Source organism: Caenorhabditis remanei, chromosome I (genome assembly GCF_010183535.1).
Source record: "Caenorhabditis remanei strain PX506 chromosome I, whole genome shotgun sequence".
NCBI classification, from domain to species: Eukaryota; Metazoa; Nematoda; class Chromadorea; order Rhabditida; family Rhabditidae; genus Caenorhabditis; species Caenorhabditis remanei.
In genome coordinates, this window is record NC_071328.1 from 3,997,771 (window position 1) to 4,021,281 (window position 23,511).

At 38.2% G+C, this 23,511-nt stretch overlaps 4 protein-coding genes across 4 annotated transcripts; 1 reads left to right on the top strand and 3 right to left on the bottom strand.

Annotated features, from left to right (window-relative positions):
• Positions 1-7,067: 7,067 nt before the first annotated feature.
• On the top strand, positions 7,068-9,949 carry GCK72_000599 (uncharacterized protein; the record flags this gene model as incomplete). Its single annotated transcript, XM_053722579.1, has 5 exons — positions 7,068-7,144; positions 7,793-8,378; positions 8,427-8,990; positions 9,047-9,182; positions 9,873-9,949. The coding sequence occupies 5 exons, from the start codon at positions 7,068-7,070 to the stop codon at positions 9,947-9,949; spliced, it is 1,440 nt and encodes a 479-aa protein (XP_053591224.1).
• A 1,945-nt stretch (positions 9,950-11,894) lies between these two features.
• On the bottom strand, positions 11,895-12,972 carry GCK72_000600 (uncharacterized protein; the record flags this gene model as incomplete). Its single annotated transcript, XM_053722580.1, has 3 exons — positions 11,895-11,980; positions 12,323-12,621; positions 12,668-12,972. The coding sequence occupies 3 exons, from the start codon at positions 12,970-12,972 to the stop codon at positions 11,895-11,897; spliced, it is 690 nt and encodes a 229-aa protein (XP_053591225.1).
• Positions 12,973-13,838: 866 nt separating this feature from the next.
• Positions 13,839-14,976, bottom strand: GCK72_000601 (uncharacterized protein; the record flags this gene model as incomplete). Its single annotated transcript, XM_003109155.2, has 3 exons — positions 13,839-13,986; positions 14,035-14,628; positions 14,675-14,976. 3 exons carry the CDS (start codon positions 14,974-14,976, stop codon positions 13,839-13,841), a joined length of 1,044 nt encoding a protein of 347 aa, XP_003109203.2.
• A 1,240-nt stretch (positions 14,977-16,216) lies between these two features.
• Positions 16,217-21,814, bottom strand: GCK72_000602 (uncharacterized protein; the record flags this gene model as incomplete). The annotated part of the gene is made up of 7 exons (XM_003109246.2): positions 16,217-16,364; positions 16,414-17,007; positions 17,054-17,186; positions 19,986-20,284; positions 20,331-20,454; positions 21,565-21,653; positions 21,702-21,814. The coding sequence occupies 7 exons, from the start codon at positions 21,812-21,814 to the stop codon at positions 16,217-16,219; spliced, it is 1,500 nt and encodes a 499-aa protein (XP_003109294.2).
• Between the last annotated feature and the right edge of the window lie 1,697 nt (positions 21,815-23,511).

Genomic DNA, 23,511 nt, shown 5'->3' on the forward strand with positions numbered 1-23,511 from the left:
AGCGTGTCAATTATGGGAGGGATGGCTTTCACATACACACAAACACACTAAAAAAAGAAAGAAAAAGAAGAGAAATAGATATCTCGTCTGGATATATAGACACACTGTGATCATCATCTCTTTCCGTCTATTATTACTACTAACCCGCCTGTTTTGATACATACTTTCACAACTATAATAGGTCTCTCCCCCACATTGTATTCAGCAGTTGCCAATCGATGACACGGTTTTCAACATAGTTTATTGCTTCTAATGGCACCCGATCTCAAGGTCGTTAGATTAGAAGGTGTGGTTGTATTTCTCGTCATTTCTACATTTTGCAAAACGCAGATTGTTCTTCATGTTCACTTTTTTTGTTTCTTTCTTCAAGAGATTTTTCTTCAATAACCGGTTCAGGTTAGATGAGAAATCATTCCTTCTACATAATCCCAATTACTTTCCATCCCCATTATCCCAATTCCCACTTTCGAGGACTTGGGGAACATTGTCACGGTCGGATGGGGGTCCTGGGCGGTGTGGAAGAAAAGAGAAAACAACCAAATTAGTGTTGTTAGATGGGACGAAGGATGGAGAAAAAATGAGATGGAAAATAGGATTGAATCCAATAAGCTGGAAGAAACAAATGGTCAGGAATACTGTAGTCTCAGAAATCACTTCTGGTTTTATTTTCCTAGATATTTGGCATTTTCACATCTGATATTTCGACGGTGAATTCAGAAAATACTCCGAAAGCAGCTGATGATTCTCACTTTCCAATTCGATTTTGGCTTGGTTTTTAACATACTTGCAAACCGGGTTGGCTCGTAACTTGCTTCAAACTCAATATTGTGAGCTGAAAAATATACCAAAATGTAGATCCCGACGAGTTTTATGTCTTGCGGCCTACTACGGACCGGATGGCTATTCGGTTATGTGCCGCGGGCCGCACTAGAATGGCTTTTTTGGCCACTTTTTCCCGGCCCGTGGCACATAACCGAATAGCCATCGGCCCGTAGTAAGTCACGGACATAGAACTCGACGAGATCTAAATTTTGGTTTATTTTTCCGCTCATAATATTGAGTTTGACGCGAGTTACGCGCCAGCTCAGTTTGTAAGTATGGTTTTTACCCCAACTAGCTCCTAGAACACCTAGAATCTTCACATCCACGAATCAGAAGAGCAAAACGTTCCGCAAGAAATTCGCTCTCTAAACGAACACTTTGTTCATTTGCATGCAACGTGGAAGGTGATGTGGATGCGTCTGCGTCTCTTCCTCCTGCCCACCATTTCTCTCCCGGCTTCTTCTCTACTCAAGCTCCATCCGTCCCATCGACAGGGACACAATTCATTCACTTATTCGCTTCCACACACACAACAAACCTAACCTCGCCATCGTCACTGCCTTCTCTTCGCTTCTTTTTTTCTTCACCACCCGTTTAGGCTTTTTCTCCATCTGCGTCTCCTCATCATCAAGTGTTTTTTTTTCATATTCCAAAAAAGAAAGAGAAACGAATGTATGTCAACAATTATGAAAAAAAGAAAGAGAACGAAACCCCCGAGAAACGATATTCGGCAGAAAATTACATGGTGTCCATGTCCACATTTCCGTAAAGGATATCTTCTCTTTTATCCGCCGTATACTTATGAACAATATGTCTATAGAACCCCTTCTGAACACTTCTTCGTTTGTTCCGCTACTCTCATTTCAGTCAGAATCCATCTCTGAGCTCTCACGTTCAGAATTAGGCTAATCTGTCTTTTTCATAAAAATCCTACTTCTTTCTCTCTTCTTTCCTCGGTTCTCTTCTCACTGAACACCCCCACATTCACAAGTTTTTTGTGCCCTTTTCCGGAAAACGCTTGCTTTTGCTCTGCTCTGTGCGGATTATCCGCCCCCACCGACGACAATTTTGTGTTTCTTGCAAATCTCATTTTGCCACTGATTTTGAGAATTGAGCAGTTTGAAGTCTACAAACTGACAACTCGTTTTTGCAAAAATAAATTTATTTTTGCATTTTTTCTAGTCGCCACATACATAATTTTGATTGACTGTTCCATTGAAATACTTCCGTTTCAAAACGTCTCCTAATCCTGTTAATACCTAGAGGAATAGATCATGATCAATCGATTCCGTATGCATTTCTTCTTATAAACACGTTCTCCTATTTCTCTCTAGGAACACCCAAATCTGATTCGTTTCATTTTGAACACCGGGTGAGTGTGCTCTCGCTCAGAAGCCGATATGGTCATAGGTGAAATAGTGCAGGTGTAGAAGAGAGTATTTGATTGTTTGTTTGTATTGACAGGGTGGTAGGATGGAAACGAGAATGCAAAACACCAAATTGGGCGCAAAGGTTGGTGGAGGAGATCACGTCACTTTTATTGCGGGAAAGGGGCGGGGTTCCATTCACATAGTGAGATCAAACTGTTCCTCCTCCTCCAATATTTTGGTTTCATACTGATAAGTCAGTCTGCTCAAAGACTAATACCATCTCAAGTAGTTCTCCCTTCTTGTATTGTGTTTGCCATTCGAGGTTCGCAAAGCGACGAGCATTGGAATTTTTGTTGCGTTTTTCATTTTGCTCCTGCGCAAGCGACAGCGGCCACTCCTCTGCTTTTCACTCTCTTCCCTACAGGAGGGAAAGGTCGTCAAGTGAAGAGAGAGACAAGGAGGAAATGGAATACAATGAAACAGACGCAGACTGATCAATCATTGACTGGAGGTCTCTTCTCTCCGACAGACCACCTTCACCACCACCACCCGGCCGCTAATTATTATGCTTCCGGTATCTGGTGGCCCCCGGGGGGAGAGACCTTGTTTCTCACTTTTATTCTTCATTATACCTGGTCAACACGTATCATCTCAATTGATATAGGAGTCTAGACGTTTCTCGTTAGTCTAAATTTAGAAGTATAGAGAATGTACCAAAGTCTTCGATTCTGTAGGGTTTCTTGGTAGAAATCCAGGTGATAATATTCAGAATCACCTGGTCTTGTTGCCTCTCTCCCCTCGACGTAGTCGACTCGATCTTTCGAAATTCAGAATGCTCCATTGTCTATCGTCACCAACCAACCAACAAAAAGACGCTTGACAACGTGGGCATTGTATCTACGGAGATGTTGAAAAAAGAGTTTTCTACATTCCTTTTTTGCTTATACTCTCTGCGCACTTCAACTTACACATTCTATCTTTTTTTTGTGTGTGAGTGCCGAAATTTCATTGACAAAAGAGCAAGAAGCTCCGTGTTGCTCCCTGCGCCCGGATGAGAAGAGAGAGAGAAAGAGAAACGTAGTTTCGATGGATGGTTTTAATTAAAATCGAACTCTGCCTTTGCTTCAACATCTTCTCTTGTCTTCTCCCCGTTTTCTGAAGCCTCCCAAAAGAGCATTGGAGCAACACAAGTGGCTCCGAGACGATGATGCTCAGCCGGATAATGAAATAGTGTTTCTCATGTGCCACAAGGGGTTTTTTCTTTCCTTGTCTGCCATCAATCTAACATTTATTCGTTTTGAGCTCATTTCCAGTCCGAGAAGTAGAATGAGTCATTGCTGTGAACCTTTCTGAAAAAAGAATCTTAATGAGAACTTTGTCCGGAAAAGTGACATGAATAGGCCGCGACGACGGAAGCATGTTTTGCACATTTTCGAAAAAATTGTGGAAAACAAGAATTGCGTGCGCTTCGGTGTCGAATATCCGTGTCGAATTGAGAATTGTGAATTCTAAATTTGGAAGAAATGTTTGAAGAAGAAGTCAATCATCTCTCAAATTTTTAATAAAACGAAATTGTCGAATGTTCTTTTCTCTTCCCGTTATCTTAGTCATTATTGTTTGTCGTCTCGTATTGAATCGGTCCTCTCTCTGAGTCAACCTCTATGGTGGGCGCTTGCTCGTTTTATCACACGTTGCAATGATAAGAGACATTTGGTCTGAAACCCCACTTTCTGCTCAAAAAAGAAGAAAAAGTATCCATCTGAAAGTTCATGAATATTCAACATAGTTGTATCCAACTCACTAGTTTGTATTCTATACTGAGTATTCATTTTCTAAACTGAACCCTCGCTTTTCATATGTAAATTGAAGAAAATTCCGAATTCCACTGAACCAAAACTCATTCAACTCTACTATTAACTCATCACGCTTCTTACAACCGTGCTCTACCGAAACCGAAGAAAATTGTGTGCGAAATTGAGAGATTCAGAGAAAAAGAGACATTTTTCAAGGGCATTTCGGTAATAACTGTGCCGAGCTAATGCCAAGTCTTATGAGCTCGGCACACGTCAACTGCGCTCCACCGAAATGTCCGTGAAAAATGTCGTTTTTCTCTAAATCTCTCAATTTTGCACACTATTTTCTGTGGTTTCGGTGGGGCGCGGTTACAAGAAGCGTATCGTGCTAATATCATTCAACCTTTTTCTCATTTTTCTCTAATCCCTCTCATCATGATCATTCTCTAATTTCTTATGAAAGAAGATCCCTTCCAATCTTTGACGACCCCGCTTCTTCTCATGTTATCACGTGTCTTCTGATGTTCCATGTCTTCTTCAACCAGTCCTTCATCTCTATCAAAACTTCTCTCCTTCTCCCCAAAACAACAACACAACAAAGGTCAATCTCGTGGCACCTCTCACTTCTAGTTCTTTTCTATCATTTCTTGCCCTCCAGTCAATTTTTGTCTCTTAGTTTCGCCTCCATCGACGTCCCGTCGTTGCCCTCCCATTCGTTTCCCCTTTTGATTGTTTTTTGCAAACAAGACACGCGTGTTCGTCTCAAGAGCCACCAATACCGCCGCTAAGGGAGCTCCCAGAGCATTCTCTTCCTTCTCCCATCAGCAACAACTTACACCGGTTTTGACCAGATTTTCTACGAAACCATTGTTCAAAATTTTGGGGAAAGTTTTGACAGATTGGTTTCGAAGAAATATATTTTTGTGGTTCAAAAACTTTCTTTCTCTTCATTTTGTAACATAATTTTTTTTTTCAACTTTGAGTATAAATCATGTTTCTTTTTTTCTCAAAGATGTTCAAATATTGCTCATCCATCTATAGATATTTCGCAACAAAACACATTTTTGTATTCTACCTGCTCTCGATTTCATTCTCTCTCTGCGTCTCTTCAATAAATCATTGATCTCTACTGAAACTTCTCTCTCGCTCCGGGAATAAAAGCGAATAAGGAGAATCATCTCTCCAGCGGTCGTCTCAAATTTCCGGAGGAAAAGGCCACCTTTTTGATATAAACTCTTACTCTTTCCCCTCGTTTTTATTTCTTTCTTCTTCTCGTTTTCATTCGCTTCACACTCTGTGTCTCTATTAGTTTATTTGATGAAAAGATGAAGAGATCTCATTAAAAATTGACCGCTTATACTTTTTCTTCGCATTTTCAACACGAAACGTTTTTTTTTTTTCAAAAACCTTGATTTTCCATCTTTTGCAGTTCGGAGACACATCGGGGTTGGAAACGGAGCGAGAAGCAATATTACAGCTTGTAATTTGTAAGTTTTTAATTCGAATTTTTAATGAAATCTCTGGAAAAATTCCGAAATCGTCGCTTGTCTATTTCTCTCTTTTCCCGTTTCCACTTATTGGAATGAGAGAAATGCGGTTTTCATCGTATCGATGAAAAGAAAGACACGATACATTCTGATAAGGAGACGGTTGTGACATGATAATAGTGATGACCGACGGATGGACGAAGAGAGAGTGGAGAGACGGCAGAGAAATCACACGCCCTCGTTTTCTCGTAGAATTGATTAATCAATGAGTTTGCAAATAGAGTATGAATATTTAGATGGTTTTCACATGCGACACTGATCTGATAGTTTTGCGTCATTAAACGAGTTTTTTGAGCAAAATTTCTCTGCCAAGAAAACGAGATGAAAGAATAAGTTTCGTTAAAATTCGACACTTCTGAATGTTTCTGTAGGAAATTTCTTTTTTTCTGGGCTTATTAGCAGCCAAATCCCTGTTACAACTGCGCTCTACCGCAAACGAGAGACACAGATTATCACAGTTTTTGACCTATTTTCACTAATTTTCGTAATAATTTACAAAAAAACTTTTGAAAAATAGTGAGAATTTGTCAAAAACTGAAAATCTGAGCCGGCTCGAGTAAAAACTCTGCGTCTCTCATCGATACTTTCTCGTTTGCGGCGGAGCGCAGTTGTAACAACTGTGCCGAGCTAATACTTTTGGAAATTTTTCGTAATCACACTTCAAATTATAGATTTCAACAGAAATTATTTTTCTTGAAAAATCCAGAAATATCTCATAATGATCACTTCCTTTTGCTCCTCCTTCTTCTCATCTCGTTCAATCTGTCTTTCTTCATTACTCACCCCAATTCTTCAAAATCACTCAGCTGGCCAGTTGTGAGCTCTGATCGGTTGGTCCCAACACACACGTAGACGCCAACCCCTCTACTTGCATCCACCGATCGACCAGAGTGTGATAGTGGCCCCTTGAAGAAGTGTTGCTTATTGAATGATGCAGATGAAAGAGAGAGATACTTTGTGATCCCAAGAAAAAATACCCGTCTCCCCGAGTGGTTTTTTGCACGTCCGGTGGCAATTCTATCTCTCCCCGCTTTCTCCGATCGAGGTCCGTCGTAGTGTTGTTTTAGTAATAAGAAATTGGTGATCTGAACACTTCTATTCAGTAATTTAAATAAAAGTTTAGGCTCTTTTTCTTCCATATTCGGTCGTTTTCTTCTCAGTTTCCGTTCTCATGATTTCCGGTCATTTTGATCGAAACAAGAAACCCCTTTCGTTCTTTTTTCCTTCTCCTTCCTTCTCTCATATTGTGTATATTTCGGATTGAAATGTACTTTATTCCCCTTCCTTTTCTCCTCTCTGATTCATTGTGCTCTGTGCTTTCCCTTTGAATTTTTAAAGTCAATCATTTAACATTTAACAATTATTTTCAGAAACGCCACCAATGAATCTTCTCTCGTTTGGTTGAATACAATCGGAAAGTCATCGTCTCAACAGTTTCGTTAGAACTGTGTATATTGAAGTTGAGGTCCATCGTAAGTGAAATTCTTGGGAATAATTCTAAATTTGATATATACAGAACAAGAACAAAATACAACATGGATCACTCGGAGCTCATCGCCGAGCTGCCCGAGATCGAGCGGATGACGGCTCAGGAGAGAATAGCACTCGCCAGGTTTGTAATGAAGAAATCCTGTAATACAACTATTGAAACTGAAAGTCAGGGATGTGCCTATGGAGGCGCTTTGGGCGCTGAAAGATTTCAAAGTGGGCGAAAATGCGACGAGAGAGAGTGTGTAAAATCGAGAGAGTGTGTCTGCGTCTCTCCATTTCGCACACTCTTTCTCGTCGCATTTTCAAATTTCGGCTGAAAATGCGAGGCGCTCAACGCCACCCGGGCACATACCTGCTGAAAGTCTTAGCTCTGTATCGTAATGTACCGAGTTATAACGGTTTTTGCTGAATTTTTTTAAAGTTCTAAACTGAAAATATAGCTGATTTTGAGAGAATAATTATTCATTTTGTTAATGCGCGTTATTTATCTGATTCCCAGGGACGTTACTAGCACAGCACGTTTCTTACAACTGCGCTCTACCGAAACCGAAGAAAATCGTGACCGAAATTGAGAGACTCAGAGAAAAATAGATATTTTTCAAGGGCATTTCGGTGGAGCGCAGTTGTGGGAACTGTGCCGAGCTAATAGCTTTCCAAATTCAGAGAATTTTGCTTTAACTTCTATAGATTGTTCGGAAATGTTCCGATCATACTCAAAAAACAAGCAAAACTTTAAAAAATGAATTTCCTTATTTTCTCCATTTTCCAGGCAGCGACGACTATTACAACTGCGTCGAAACGAGGAGCGAGAACGAGCCCTTCCACCACCTCGACCTCGTCGCCAACGTCTTCATTTTGCCGCCGAAGTGGAATTACTAGAAGCGACGTGCCGAGCGGATTACGCAGAAGTGGAACGATTACTAAACGACAACGCGAATCCGAATCTTCATAACGATGATGGTCTGACGCCACTTCATCAATGTGCAATCGATGATAATCAACAAATCATGTTGCTTTTACTCGAAAGAGGAGCAAATGTGAATGCACAGGATACGGAACAGTGGACACCGTTACACGCGGCCGCCTGTTGTGCTCATATTAATATTGTAAAGATTCTTATTCAAGCCGGCGCCAACTTGTTAGCAGTTAATGCCGAAGGAAACATGCCATACGATATTTGTGATCATGAGGAGACATTGGATGTGATTGAAAGTGAAATGGCTGCAAGAGGAATCACACAATCGTATATTGATGAGATGAGAGGTGCTCCGGAGAAGGCGATGTTGGATGATATGAAGATGTTGCATCAACAAGGAAGAGAACTTGACGTTCGAGCTCCAGATGGGTCTACTTACGTGAGTTTTTAGAAATTTATGTATTTAGAAAACAGTAAACCCTTTCAGCTCCACGTGGCATCAGCGAATGGGTATTACGATGTGGCCGCCTTCTTGTTGACTTGTTCTGTATCCCCTCTGATTCGAGACAATGATTTCTGGCAGCCAGTACACGCTGCTGCTTGCTGGGCCCAGCCCGATCTCATCGAACTGCTTTGCCAATACGGAGGAGATATTCATGCGAAGACGAAGAATGGAGAAACGCCAATGGAATTATGTGAAGACTTGTCAACGAAGCAAGTGATCACAACGTTGGTTCAATCAGAAGCTCGACGTCGACGACTGGCATTCGGAGTTCGCGATTCGAGAAGGCAAAGTAAGAAGAGAAAGAAGTTCGAATCACCTCAACAAGGTGCAACAACTGGAGACAATCCGTTCTCCGCTCGAGGCGCGATTCGTCGTCAATCTCTTCGTGATCGAAGTGGACTTACACCCGCAAGAATTGAAGCACAAAAAGAGGGAGCAGACATTCTGAGAACGTGGTCGAAAGAAGACGTATCGGCAGATGTACATTCCTCACAAGCCGGATCACTTCAACATCAGAGAGAGTCACCGAGCAAAAGGGTGTTGAAGGTAAGTGCTGAAAAGAGAGAACTTCGATGCTTTACCCCTCAAAGTATTATTTTCAGAGCTCACAACACAAACAGGCGAAACCAATGTCACCGGACGAGTGGCTTCGAAAACTCGAAACGAACGGAACGGCGGACGATGATATGGAAACGACGCCGAAAAGAGGTGGAAGCACGAGGAGGAGGCAGAAGAAAGGTGAGCGGTGGAACTTTGTCTCATTAGAGCGCGATTCAAATTTTCATTATTTCGCTTTCTGGATGAGCTTTCTTTAACCAGACGGTGTATGCAGCCGCTAGCTTCATTAGAGATGGAATTTCATGAAATATAAAAGATGATAAAACGCAATTATTTCGGGTCCGGATTCGAACCAACTAACTGTAGTCACCGTCGCTTAACTTGCCAGATCGGACGGTCGGCGCGTTCGCCTTTATCCACGCGCCACTGAAGAGATGCTGTCCTGTGTTGAGAAAAGCGAGCAGCCGACGTTTCACGGGTTTTGCCGACCGCTTCCTGCTTTTCTCTCTTCGAATTTGGCTTGAAATTCAGTTGTTTTGACCCAGAAGACGTCATTTTTAAAGTTTTGAAAAAAGGAACATACTTTTTTTTCATTAAGAAAAATTTTTCAATGTTTTAGTCCAAATTCGAAGAAAATGGGTTCAGTAGGGAGGTCGGTAGGATCGGAGAGATACACACAAACGAAAGCGAATATTAGCTCGCCACAGTTTTTTACAACTTCGTCTTAGAAAATGTCTCTTTTTCTCTGAGTCTCTCAATTTTGCACACAATGTTCTTCGATGTCGTTAGAGCGCGGCTGCAATAAGCTAATAGTTTCAACGCGAATAAGCTTTTTTTTCGATAAATTCAGTTTTTGATGATTTCTTTCAGTTCCAGGAGACATGTCGGATTCAAGGAATGGAGACGCCAGACGACAAAAGTCGACGTGTTGTTGTGTGATATGCTGAGTCGCTTTTCTTCTATTTAGGCCCCTCATTTGTTCCCTGTTTCCCACTTCTCCCAATTCTTATGATTTCTCCACCGATTTATTGGGTACCAAGTACCTTGGCATGATATCTAAAATGTCTATAATTTTCATTTTTTGAATCAGAAAAAAACATCACTAACAAATGGATTCCAATTACGGTTACACTCTTTTCTCTGTCTCTAGTATCATGAATGTCTTCTGTCTCTATTTCTAGCCCTTTCTATGTCGATTTCTCTCACTTTTCATGTTTTATATGCATTTTCCAACCCATCATTCTCTACTGTGATCAACCGCCTTCTCCCCTCACCGTTTTTTTTGTCATTTTCTTCATCATTTTAGTCGTAATGCCTCCCACTTTTATTATATGTATTTTTCCTATTCAAATTTAAGTTTATCCATATTTCTGCTGATAATTGAAACGGTTGTGAACTGTCTAATTTTCCCATTTTAAGTTATCCATATTCTTGAACTTAATTGCATCTTATGTATGTTTTTATTGAAATTTCTCGAAAAAGAAATCAATTTTTTCAATGTTTTCTCGGATTGATTCAATTTTTGTTACTGTTTTCAACATCACTTCCACGAGAAGTGAGGAGAATAGAATGGTATTGTCATTCGAAATCCGAAAAAAACATTAATTGAAAAAACACTTTTTTTAATTGAAAAAGGTTTCATACGCGGATTTGGTGTCACTTCTTCTTGTTCGGCTGGCGTCGATGGCATCTCAACGACTCAAATGTATATGACAACAACCAACTGGAATCTCGAAGCGATGAAAATAATAAGTAAGCATTAGAAATAGTTAAATTTAAACGAAAACAGTGACTTTATTCAATGATAAATTTGGATTAATGAGATTTGTGGCCCTAAAGAGGGCCGTTGGGTTCGGTATTTGTTTTGGAAAACGAAGGGATAATAAAATTATCCTCCGAATCCGTAGAGGGTTCTTCCTTGGCGCTTCAAAGCGTAGACGACGTCCATGGCGGTAACAGTCTTTCTCTTGGCGTGCTCGCAGTAGGTGACAGCATCACGGATGACGTTCTCAAGGAACACCTTCAGAACTCCACGGGTCTCTTCGTAGATGAGTCCAGAGATTCTCATGACTCCTCCTCTTCTAGCGAGACGGCGGATAGCTGGCTTGGTGATTCCTTGGATGTTGTCACGAAGGACCTTGCGATGGCGCTGCACGTTTCCGTGCCCGAGGCCAAATCCGCGCTGACGGGGTGCAGGTTGACGACGGGGTGCGGCCGGCAGTTGCAACTGCTGCTGCTGCTGCTGCTGCTGCTGCTGCTGTTGTTGTTGCTGCTGCTGTTGCTGCTGTTGTTGTTGCTGCTGTTGCTGCTGCTGTTGTTGTTGCTGCTGTTGCTGCTGTTGTTGTTGTTGCTGCTGTTGTTGCTGATGTTGTTGTGGAGGACGAGCAGGAGGGGGTGGCGCCAGTCGTGGATGAGCCACGATATCGCGAGGAAACCACATGATAGTTCCTCCGGGACCTTCCTCCTTTACGCACTCGTCGTCGTCGTCGTCGTAGTGATCCATCTTGAACTGACAAACAGTCGGCCGTGCCGCATTAACAAAAGAGAAAATAAAATTCAACTTCCAGCGGGTTCTATTTGATCTCCAGGTCAAATGAATTATTTGTGATCAGAAACATTTGATGGAAGAGATTTCTTTTACTATTATTGTTTTATTTCCATTTATTGGAATCTGTGAATTGACAGATTTTTTATAACCAAAAGGCCCATTAAAACGAAAAGACAGGATACATGAGGACCTTAAAACAGCTTGCTTTATTACAAGAGAATTAGATAAAGCCAACAACTAATAAAAAACAATTAATAAAAAACATGCAGACTTTAATTAGTTATATTCTACAACCGTGAATCGTTTGTGCCACACAAAAAATTGAAATAAGTCAGGTGGACCGACTAAGATAGTTGCCAGTAATCCATCATCTCTCTCCAAATCGAATCCTTCTGATAAGTCGCTAGTAATGTCTTGAACGTCAGTGATTCTGCAATAAAATGACTATTGTGGTCGATTCAAAAAGGAATTAACTCACTCTTTTCCATAAATATAACATTTTTCTCTTTTCGTTGGATCCCATGGTTTTGCGTTAAATTCAAAAATAAAACGATCCTTATCCATAACTTTTTCAGGTACCTTGTCATCAAGAGTGCTACGAATTTTGTATTATTTCCGTTTCTCCATTGTTTTATGAATTCAATAACAAGTTCAATATCAAAATGAGGCTTTTTGAAACACAAAATGTTTCCATTGAATCCAAGTAAATGTTCTCTTGTAATCCAACTACTCTCGTAAAAAACTAATATTTCAGTTTGAAAGATGTTCATACTTGCAGACACTTGTCCTTCAACTTTCGAGTGAATATGAACGTTTTTAACCGGATTCTCTATGTTATTGAAGAAGACGGACAGCTTCTCAGCGGTAACAGTTTCAGAAATAATATCTATTACGGAAACTGATTTCATGCATGGTTCAGTTATGAATCCTTTCAAATCGCCGATCACATTCAAATCCAACTCCAGAAAACACAAACTTGCTCGTACTAAATCCAACATGTAATTGGTTATTTTGAAATAACTCTTCGGGATATTACTAAACAAAACAGTGCCAGTCATGCCCTCAATGCATCTGAATAATTTAACTATTTTTGTCATTTTGAGACAGTGAAACATACCTGAAATAGTGTTTGACTCCATCTATAGTTCCCACAAATCTTCTTCCTTTACACCAAGCCCAACGTGGAGCAGTTTCGAATGGAATCGATAAGTGTCGACATCCCGTCGAAATTCGTAATTGAAACACCGGAGATTTCCGTTTGTTAGCTTTTGTAGAAATTCCTAGGAAAGGAACATGAAAATGTATCTGCTTGATTCTTTCTCTCGATGTTTTTGAACAAAATGAGAGGCAAATCACTTCTATCGGATTCATTGAAGTGATGATTCGAGAGTAGGCAAGGTAAGGAAGACTGAATAATTTCATCGTGTCAAGGAAGTGTCCTGAAAATTGAGTTGATAGAGTAGTATAGAATTTTCAACGCAAGAGAACATTTAAATCATCTATATGGATCGATAGCACACGGAGCTATACAGAGAAAATATGTCGTTCAAATAGGATTCTGAATAATTTAATTGGATTTCAGAAGTCTGGTCACTTAGATTTGTTATAATACATCGCACACTTCTGAGAACAGTCCTTCAAAACAACTTCTCTGGGGGGAACGGAATCAAGAAAAGTGGAGTGTGTGAATCAATAAATTCTGTGTGTAGTCGAGACGTCCTACAACGAACAGATAGTGAGGTACTGCTAATACAGGACAGGCCCAAGAGAACACACAAGGAGTCTGGGAAAACAGAAATAAGAGCCAGGTAATATTAAAAATGAACAAATGTTGAAAGAGTTTAAAAAAGGAGATGCATTATTCGAGACCACCAAACTGAACAATTCCGACTATATTTCAAAACCAGACAATTAGGAACTGTTCCTATTGAAACGGACATTTAGCAACCAGACGTTTCACAACCGATCAATTCGCTTCTGAACCTGCTGTTATCAAAGTTAAAACTATGATAAGGTTTTCCATTAGGTTATGAAGATAAACCCCAATAATTTTCAATTATACTGTAGAATACTTATGGAATTAGAGGAAGATTGATTTTCTTGTACTCAAAGTTTATTTATTCTATTGATTGAAATCTGTAAAATGACATATTTCTTTATAACCAGAAGATCCATTGTAACATGAAAAACAGGATACATAAAAACCATAAAACATCATGCATTATTACCAGAAAATTAAATGAAAACATTGAAAAATTATTTAAAAAACATGCATGTTTTGACTAGTTCTATTTTGCAACACTGAATCGTTTGTGCCACACAAAAAATTGAAATAAGTCAGGTGGGCTGACTAGGATAGTTGCCAGTAATCCATCATCTCTCTCGAAATCGAATCCTTCCGATAAGTCGCTAGTAATGTCTTGAACGTCAGTGATTCTGCAATAAAATGACTATTGTGGTCGATTCAAAAAGGAATTAACTCACTCTTTCTCATAAATGGAACGTTTCTCTCTTTTCGCTGGATCCCATGGTTTCGCATCGAATTCAGAAATAAAACGAGCCTTATCCATAACTTTTTCAGGTACCTCTGACATCATGAGTGCTATGAATTTTGTATTATTTCCGTTTCTCCATTGTTTTATGAATTCAATAACAAGTTCAATATCAAAATGAGGCTTTTTGAAACACAAAATGTTTCCATTGAATCCAAGTAAATGTTCTCTTGTAATCCAACTACTCTCGTAAAAAACTAATATTTCAGTTTGAAAGATGTTCATACTTGCAGACACTTGTCCTTCAACTTTCGAGTGAATATGAACGTTTTTAACCGGATTCTCTATGTTATTGAAGAAGATGGACAGCTTCTCAGCAGTAACAGTTTCAGAAATAATTTCAATTCCGGAAACTGATTTCATGCATGGTTCAGTTATGAATCCTTTCAAATCGCCGATCATATTCAAATCCAGCACAAGAAAAGACAAACTTGCTCGCACTAAATCCAACATGTAATTGGTTATTTTGAAATAACTCTTAGGGATATTACTAAACAAAACAGTGCCAGTCATGCCCTCAATGCATCTGAATAATTTAACTATTTTTGTCATTTTGAGACAGGGGAAAATACCTGAAATAGTGTTTGACTCCATCTGCAGTCCCTGTAAATCTTCGGCCTTTACACCTAGACGTACGTGGAGCAGTTTCGAATGGAATCGATAAGTGTCGATATCCCGTAATTTGTAGTTGAAACACTGGAGCTTTCCGTTTGTTAACTCTTGTAGAAATTCCTAGGAAAGGAACATCAAAATGTATCTGTTTGATTCTTTCTCTTGACTTTTTCGAACAAAATGAGAGGGAAATCACTTCGATCGGATTCATTGAAGTGATGATTCGAGAGTAGGCAAGGTAAGGGAGACTGAATAATTTCATTGTGTCAGAGAAGTGTCCTGAAATTTGAGTTGATAGGATAGTATAACATTCTCAACGCAAGAGAATTATATGGATCGATAGCACACGAAACTGTACAGAAGAAAGAGGAAGTTCAAAAGGATTCAGTATCAATTAATTGGATTTCAGAAGTTTGCAAGTTTAGATTTATTACAATACAGTGCACTCTTCTGAGGATACATCTTCAAAACAACTTGTCATAGGGAAGCAGAACGAGAGAAAAGGAGTGTGTGAATCAATAATGGAATTCTGTGTGTATGAGTCGAGACATGTCACAATGAATAGAGAATGAAGTACTGGCAATACAGTGGGTAGACAGGCTCAAGAGAACACACAAGGAGAGTATTCTGGGAAAACAGTAATACAAGAAGTTGGCAGGAGCTAGGTGGTATTAAAAATGAACAACTGTGAATCAGACTAGCATCTGACTCTAAGAAAGTTGTACATGTGCAGTACTGTATTTTGTGCTTGCCAACTAGAGAAAGAGTTTCAAAGAGAGGATGTAATCGAGACCACCAATCTGAACAATCCCGACTACATTTCGAAATTGGATAAATGGGAACTGGGCATATTGAAAACGTTTCACAACCGGACAATTCGCTTCTGAACTATCCACATTAAAATTATAATTGGGTTTTTATTAAGTTCACGAAAACAAAGCCCAATACTTTTTGAATATACTGTAGAATACTTATAGAATTGGAGGAAGATCTTCTTTTTTGTACTGAAACTTTATTCATTCTATTCATTGAAATCTGTAAATTGACGGATTTCTTATAAATAGGAACTCCATTACAAGAGAAAAAACAGGATACATAAGAATCTTATAACATCATGCTTTATTCCCAGAGAATGACATGAAGCAAACATTTTGTCATGGACGCAAGTTCTGACGTCAACCCCTTTTTCTAGATGTTTCTCTGACCGAGAATACTACTGATAAGGAGTGTATAAAATGCTCCTTGTCAGGGTATTCGAGGTCTGTTTTTGATTACTCTTATCTTTATTTGACTTTAGTTTATTGAATAAATATGTAGAAATGGCCAACGTGTTGAAGTGGTGTCCTACAGAGATAAAACCCGCTACACTTAGGAAGCCTACCATTCTCATCGAGAGATGAGAAGGTTATTCCTCTAATAGTATAATATTCCGGGTCCGTACAACCCCCTATCATTTAAGTATTATTACAATTTAAAAAATAACATGCATATTTTGATTAGTTCTATTTTGTAGCAGTGAATCGTTTGTGCCAAACAAAAAATTGAAATCGGCCAGATGGTCTGATTCTAATAGTTGCCAGTAATCCATCATCTCTCTCGAAATCAAATCCATCCGACAAGTCGGCAACAATGTTTTGTTTATCAGTGATTCTGCGAAGAAGAGAACAGTTCTAGCCTATTCAAAAAGGAGTTAACTCACTCTTTCTCATAAATATAGCATTTTTCTCTTTTTGTCGGATCCCATGGTTTCGCATCGAATTCGAAAATAAATCGGTCTATATTCATCACTTCTTGAGGTACTTCTGACATTTTGAGTGCTACGAATTGCGTATTATTTCCGTTTTTCCATTGTCTTATGAATTCAATAATAAGTTCAATATTAAAAGTAGGATTAATGATGCACAAAATTTTTCCATTGAATCCAAGTAAATGTTCTCTTGTAATCCAACTACTCTCGTAAAAAACTAAGTAATCTGATTGAAAGATATTCAAACTTGTAGACACTCGTCCTTCAACTTTAGAGTGAATATGAATGTTTTTAACCGGATTCTCTATATTATTGAAGAAGACGGACAGTTTTTCAGAAGTAACAGTTTCAGAAACAATTTCAATTCCGGAAACTGATTTCATGCATGGTTCGGTTATGAATCCTTTCAAATCATTGATCACATTCAAATCCAACTCCAGAAAAGACAAACTTGCTCGCACTAAATCCAACATGTAATTGGTTATTTTGAACCCACTGTGTGGGATATCACTGTATAGAATACTTCCTTCTAGGAACTCAATGCATCTGAATAATTTAACTATTTTTGTCTGTTTGAGACATTGAAACATACCTGAAATAGTGTTTGACTCCATCTATAGCCCCTGGGAATCTTCTTCCCATACATCGAGCCGGACGTGGAGCAGTTTCGAATGGAATCGACAAGTGTCGACCTCCCGTCAAAATTTGTAGTTGAAACACCGGAGCTTTATATTTGTTAACTTTTGTAGAAATTCCCGCATAATCAACATGAAAACGTATCTGTTTGATTTTTTCTCTTGACTTTTTTGAACAAACTGAAAGGGAAAACACTTCTACAGGACACAATATAGTGATAATTCGAGAGTATGCTAGGTACGGGAGATTGAATAATTTCATCGTGTCAGGGAATTGAGCTGAAAGTTAAGATGATTGGATGGTGTGCTCAATGGGGGTTATATGTAGAAGGTTATATGATTAAAGAGCCAATGGAAACAAGAATTTCAAAAAGATAATATGGATCGATAGCACACGAAACTATCCAGAAAAGAGGAGCTTCCGGAGAGGGATCGGAACCACTCAACTAGATTTCAAAGGGGTAGTTTTTTAGATCTGAGCTGACATCCTAAAAACAAAAAGGCATGGGGAAAGGAATCGAGAAAAGTGAAGTGTGTGAATCAATAATAGAGAATTCTGTGTGTATGAGTCGAGACATGCCAAAATGAAAAGAGAGTTAGGTATTGACAATATAGGGCCTGGCAGAGCGAAGAGAGCACATTAAAAAAACGCAATCGGAAGAACAAGCAAGGGGGCCTCACTATTAATTGATTATTTTGACTTTAGTTTACATAACTCGCATCATAAGCATCCCCTAACCCATGATTAAAACAAAGGAATCTTCCGTTTTCCAAGTTTTGTAGACATTCTTGGGAAGGGAACATGAAAATGCACCAGAAAAATGTCCTGAAAATTTAGAAGATAGGATAGTGAAAAAGATTCAACGCAAGAGAGCTAACGGATCATCTTAGTATCACTGTAGTTCCTTGAAGTTAACAATCGTTGAAATGTATCCAAGAGCGTATAATGTATTCATTCAGATCAGAACAGAGCAAAAGAGTTAGCCGAAGAAATCCTTAAATTGGTGGAGCAAAAATTGTTCAATAGATAAAATTTGCAGCACAAATTCGTCTATCGATTGGAAAATATTGGGTCAAAAAATATCAAAAACTGAACTATTTACAGTAATTTAAGCTATATTCCGTCTTCCGCCAGATGGCCTCTGAGCCTTGTTTTTTTCCAATCGATAGACGAATTTGTGTTGCAAATTTCATCTATCGAAATCTTTTTTCTACCGTCCTAAAGAAAAACTATTCCTCCAATTTACGGATTCTTTCGCTAACTCCTTCGCTCATCTCTGATTCAGATAAGAGAAAAAAAGAAATTTTAGAAAGAGAATATGGATCGATAGCACATGACAGAGAAAAGATGACGTTCAAATAGGATTCAGAATCAATTAATTGGATTTCAGAATCTGGTTTGGATAGTAAAAGTATTCAACGCGAGAGAGCATATAAATTATCTATACGGTTCTATAGCACGCGAAACTATAATGAGGGAAAATGATTCAAAATAACTAATTGGATTTCAGAAGTCTGGTAACTGAGATTTATTACAATACAGTACATACTTCCGAGGATACACCTTTAAAACAAATTGCCATAAGGAAAGGAATCGAGAAAAGTGGAGTGCGTGAATCAATAATGGAATTCTGTGTGTGTATGAGTCGGGACATGTCACAATGAATATAGAGTGTACTGGCAATACAGGGCCATGGAAGAGAACACAGAAGAAGTGTATTCTGGGAAAGCAGGTATAGAAGATGTTGGCAGGAGAAGATAGATATTTTTAAAAAAGCTGTGAATTAGATTTGCATCTAAATTTCGGAAGGTTGTTCTCTGAAAATTAGACATGCTCACCAAATGGGATGTTATTTACCTAATTCACAAAAAAACCGATATATCAAACATATTGCTCGATAAGTTGGGACATATGTTTGGAAGGAGAGTAGAAACTTCTGTTATTTATAAGACTGTATTTTGTGTAGTCAAACTAGAAAATGAGATCAAAAAGGAGAGGTAATCGAGACCACCAAACAAAACAATTCCGACTATATTTCTAAAACGGACAATCGGGAACTGGACATATTAAAACGGACATTTTGCAACCAGACATTTCGTTTCTGAACTTGCTGTTATACCAGTTAAAACCATAACAAGGTTTTTGATTAGGTTCTCGAAAACAAAGCCCAATACTTTTTGAATATACTGTTTAATACTTATGGAATTAGAGGAAGATTGATTTTCTTGCACTGAAACTTGATTATTTCCATTCATTGGAATCTGTAAATTGACTGATTTCTTATAACCAGAAGATCCATTAAAACGAAAAGACAGGATACATGAGGACCTTAAAACAGCTTGCTTTATTACAAGAGAATTGAAAAATTATTAAATAACATGCAGATTTTGATTAGGTCTATTCTGCTACAGTGAATCGTTTGTGCCATACAAAAAATTGAAATAAGTCAGGTGGACCGACTAAGATAGTTGCCAGTAATCCATCATCTCTCTCGAAATCGAATCCTTCTGATAAGTCGCTAGTAATGTCTTGTACGCCAGTAATTCTGCAATATAACGACTATTGTTGCCTGTTAAAAGTGGAGTTAACTCACTCTTTTCCATAAATATAACATTTTTCTCTTTTCGCTGGATCCCATGGTTTTGCGTTAAATTCAGAAATAAAACGATCCTTATCCATAACTTTTTGAGGTACCTCTGTCATCAAGAGTGCTATGAATTCTGTATTATTCCCGTTTCTCCATTGTTTTATGAATTCAATAACAAGTTCAATATCAAAATGAGGCTTTTCGAGACACAAAATGTTTCCATTGAATCCAAGTAAATGTTCTCTTGTAATCCAACTACTCTCGTAAAAAACTAATATTTCAGTTTGAAAGATGTTCATACTTGTAGACACTTGTCCTTCAACTTTCGAGTGAATATGAACGGTTTTAACCGCATTCTCTATGTTATTGAATAAGATGGACAGCTTCTCAGCAGTAACAGTTTCAGAAAGAATTTCTATTACGGAAACTGATTTCATGCATGGTTCAGTTATGAATCCTTTCATATCATCGATCACATTCAAATCTAACTCCAGAAAACACAAACTTGCTCGCACTAAATCCAAAATGTAATTGGTTATTTTGAAATAACTCTTCGGGATATTACTAAACAAAACAGTGCCAGTCATGCCCTCAATGCATCTGAATAATTTAACTATTTTTGTCATTTTGAGACAGTGAAACATACCTGAAATAGTGTTTGACTCCATCTATAGTTCCCACAAATCTACTTCCTTTACACCGAGCCCAACGTGGAGCAGTTTCGAATGGAATCGATAAGTGTCGATATCCCGTAATTCGCAATTGAAACACTGGAGATTTCCGTTTGTTAGTTTTTGTAGAAATTCCTAGGAAAGGAACATGAAAATGTATCTGCTTGATTCTTTCTCTCGATGTTTTCGAACAAAATGAGAGGCAAATCACTTCTATCGGATTCATTGAAGTGATGATTCTAGAGTATGCAAGGTACGGGAGACTGAATAATTTCATCGTGTCAAGGAAGTGTCCTGAAAATTGAGTTGATAGAGTAGTATAGAATTTTCAACGCAAGAGAACATTTAAATCATCTATATGGATCGATAGCACACGGAGCTATACAGAGAAAATATGTCGTTCAAATAGGATTCTGAATAATTTAATTGGATTTCAGAAGTCTGGTCACTTAGATTTGTTATAATACATCGCACACTTCTGAGAACAGTCCTTCAAAACAACTTCTCTGGGTGGAACGGAATCAAGAAAAGTGGAGTGCGTGAATCAATAAATTCTGTGTGTAGTCGAGACATCCTACAACGAACAGATAGTGAGGTACTGCCAATACAGGACAGGCCCAAGAGAAAACACAAGGAGTCTGGGAAAACAGAAATAGGAGCCAGGTAATATTAAAAATGAACAAATGTGAATCTAACTGGAGAAAGAGTTTAAAAAAGGAGATGCATTAATCGAGACCACCAAACTGAACAATTCCGACTATATTTCAAAACCAGAAAATTAGGAACTGTTCCTATTGAAACGGACATTTAGCAACCAGACGTTTCACAACCGATCAATTCGCTTCTGAACCTGCTGTTATCGAAGTTAAAACTATGATAAGGTTTTCCATTAGGTTATGAAGATAAACCTCAACAATTTTCAAATATACTGTAGAATACTTATGGAATTAGAGGAAGATTGATTTTCTTGTACTCAAACTTTATTTATTCTATTGATTGAAATCTGTAAAATGACAAATTTCGAAGAAGATCCGTTGTAACATGAAAAACAGGATATATAAGAACCTTAACACATCATGCTTTATTACCAGAGATCTAGATGAAGTCAGCATTGAAAAATTATAAAATAACATGCATATTTCGATTGGTTCTATTCTGCAACAGTAAATCGTTTGTGCCATACGAAAAATTGAAATAAGTCAGGTGGACCGACTAAGATAGTTGCCAGTAATCCATCATCTCTCTCCAAATCGAATCCTTCCGATAAGTCGCTAGTAATGTCTTGTACGTCAGTGATTCTGCAATAAAATGACTATTGTGGTCGATTCAAAAAGGAATTAACTCACTCTTTCTCATAAATGGAACGTTTCTCTCTTTTCGCTGGATCCCATGGTTTCGCATCGAATTCAGAAATAAAACGAGCCTTATCCATAACTTTTTCAGGTACCTCTGACATCATGAGTGCTATGAATTTTGTATTATTTCCGTTTCTCCATTGTTTTATGAATTCAACAACAATTTCAATATCAAAATGAGGCTTTTTGAAACACAAAATGTTTCCATTGAATCCAAGTAAATGTTCTCTTGTAATCCAACTACTCTCGTAAAAAACTAATATTTCAGTTTGAAAGATGTTCATACTTGTAGACACTCGTCCTTCAACTTTAGAGTGAATATGAACGTTTTTAACCGGATTCTCTATGTTATTGAAGAAGACGGACAGTTTCTCAGAAGTAACAGTTTCAGAAATAATATCTATTACGGAAACTGATTTCATGCATGGTTCAGTTATGAATCCTTTCAAATCGCCGATCATATTCAAATCCAACACAAGAAAAGGCAAACTTGCTCGCACTAAATCCAAAATGTAATTGGTTATTTTGAAATAACTCTTCGGGATATTACTAAACAAAACAGTGCCAGTCATGCCCTCAATGCATCTGAATAATTTGACTATTTTTGTCATTTTGAGACAGTGAAACATACCTGAAATAGTGTTTGACTCCATCTGCAGTCCCTGTAAATCTTCGGCCTTTACACCTAGACGTACGTGGAGCAGTTTCGAATGGAATCGATAAGTGTCGATATCCCGTAATTCGTAATTGAAACACCGGAGCTTTCCGGTTGTTAACTCTTGTAGAAATTCCTAAAAAAGGAACATCAAAATGTATCTGTTTGATTCTTTCTCTCGATGTTTTCGAACAGAATGAGAGGGAAATGACTTCGATCGGATTCATTGAAGTGATGATTCGAGAGTAGGCAAGGTACGGGAGACTGAATAATTTCATTGTGCCAGAAAAGTGTCCTAAAAATTGAGATGATAGGCTAGTAAAGAATATTCAACGCTAGAGAATTATATGGATGTATAAAGCACAAAAAACTATACAGAGGAAAGAGGGCATTCAAAGTGGATTCAGAATCAATTAATTGGATTTTAGAAGTCTGGTAACTTAGATTTGTTATAATACAATACATTCTTCTGAGGATACATCTTCAACACAAATTCATTAGAGGAGAAAAGAATCGAGAGAAGTAGAGTGTGTGAGAATCAATAATAGAGAATTCTGTGTATTTACGAGTCGAGGCAAGCGACAATGAATGTAAAGTGAGGTACTGGCAACACAGGTGATATACAGGCCCATAAGAACACAGAAGGAGAGTATTCTGGGAAAACAGAAATAGAAGAAGTTGTCAGGAGCTAGGAGATATTAAAAATGAACAGCTGTGAATTGGACTGGCATCTGAATCTCGGAAAGTTGTACATGTGCAATACTGTATTTTTGTAGTCCAACTAGAGAAAGAGTTTCAAAGAGAGGATGTAATCAAGACTACCAAACTGAACAATTCCTACTATAATTGAAATTGGATAAATGGGATCTGGGCATATTGAAAACGTTTCACAACCGGACAATTCGCTTCTGAACTTGTTGTCATCCAAAATTGAAAAGATTTTTGATTACGTTCTCGAAAATAAACTCCAAAACTTTTTTAGTATACTGTAGAATACTTATGGAACTAATTCCGAAGATTGAAGATTGATTTTATTGGACTGAAACTATATTATTTCCATTCATTGCAATCTGTAAATTGACAGATTTCTTATAAACAGAATTTCCATTAAAACGAAAAGACAGGATACATGAGGATCTTATAACA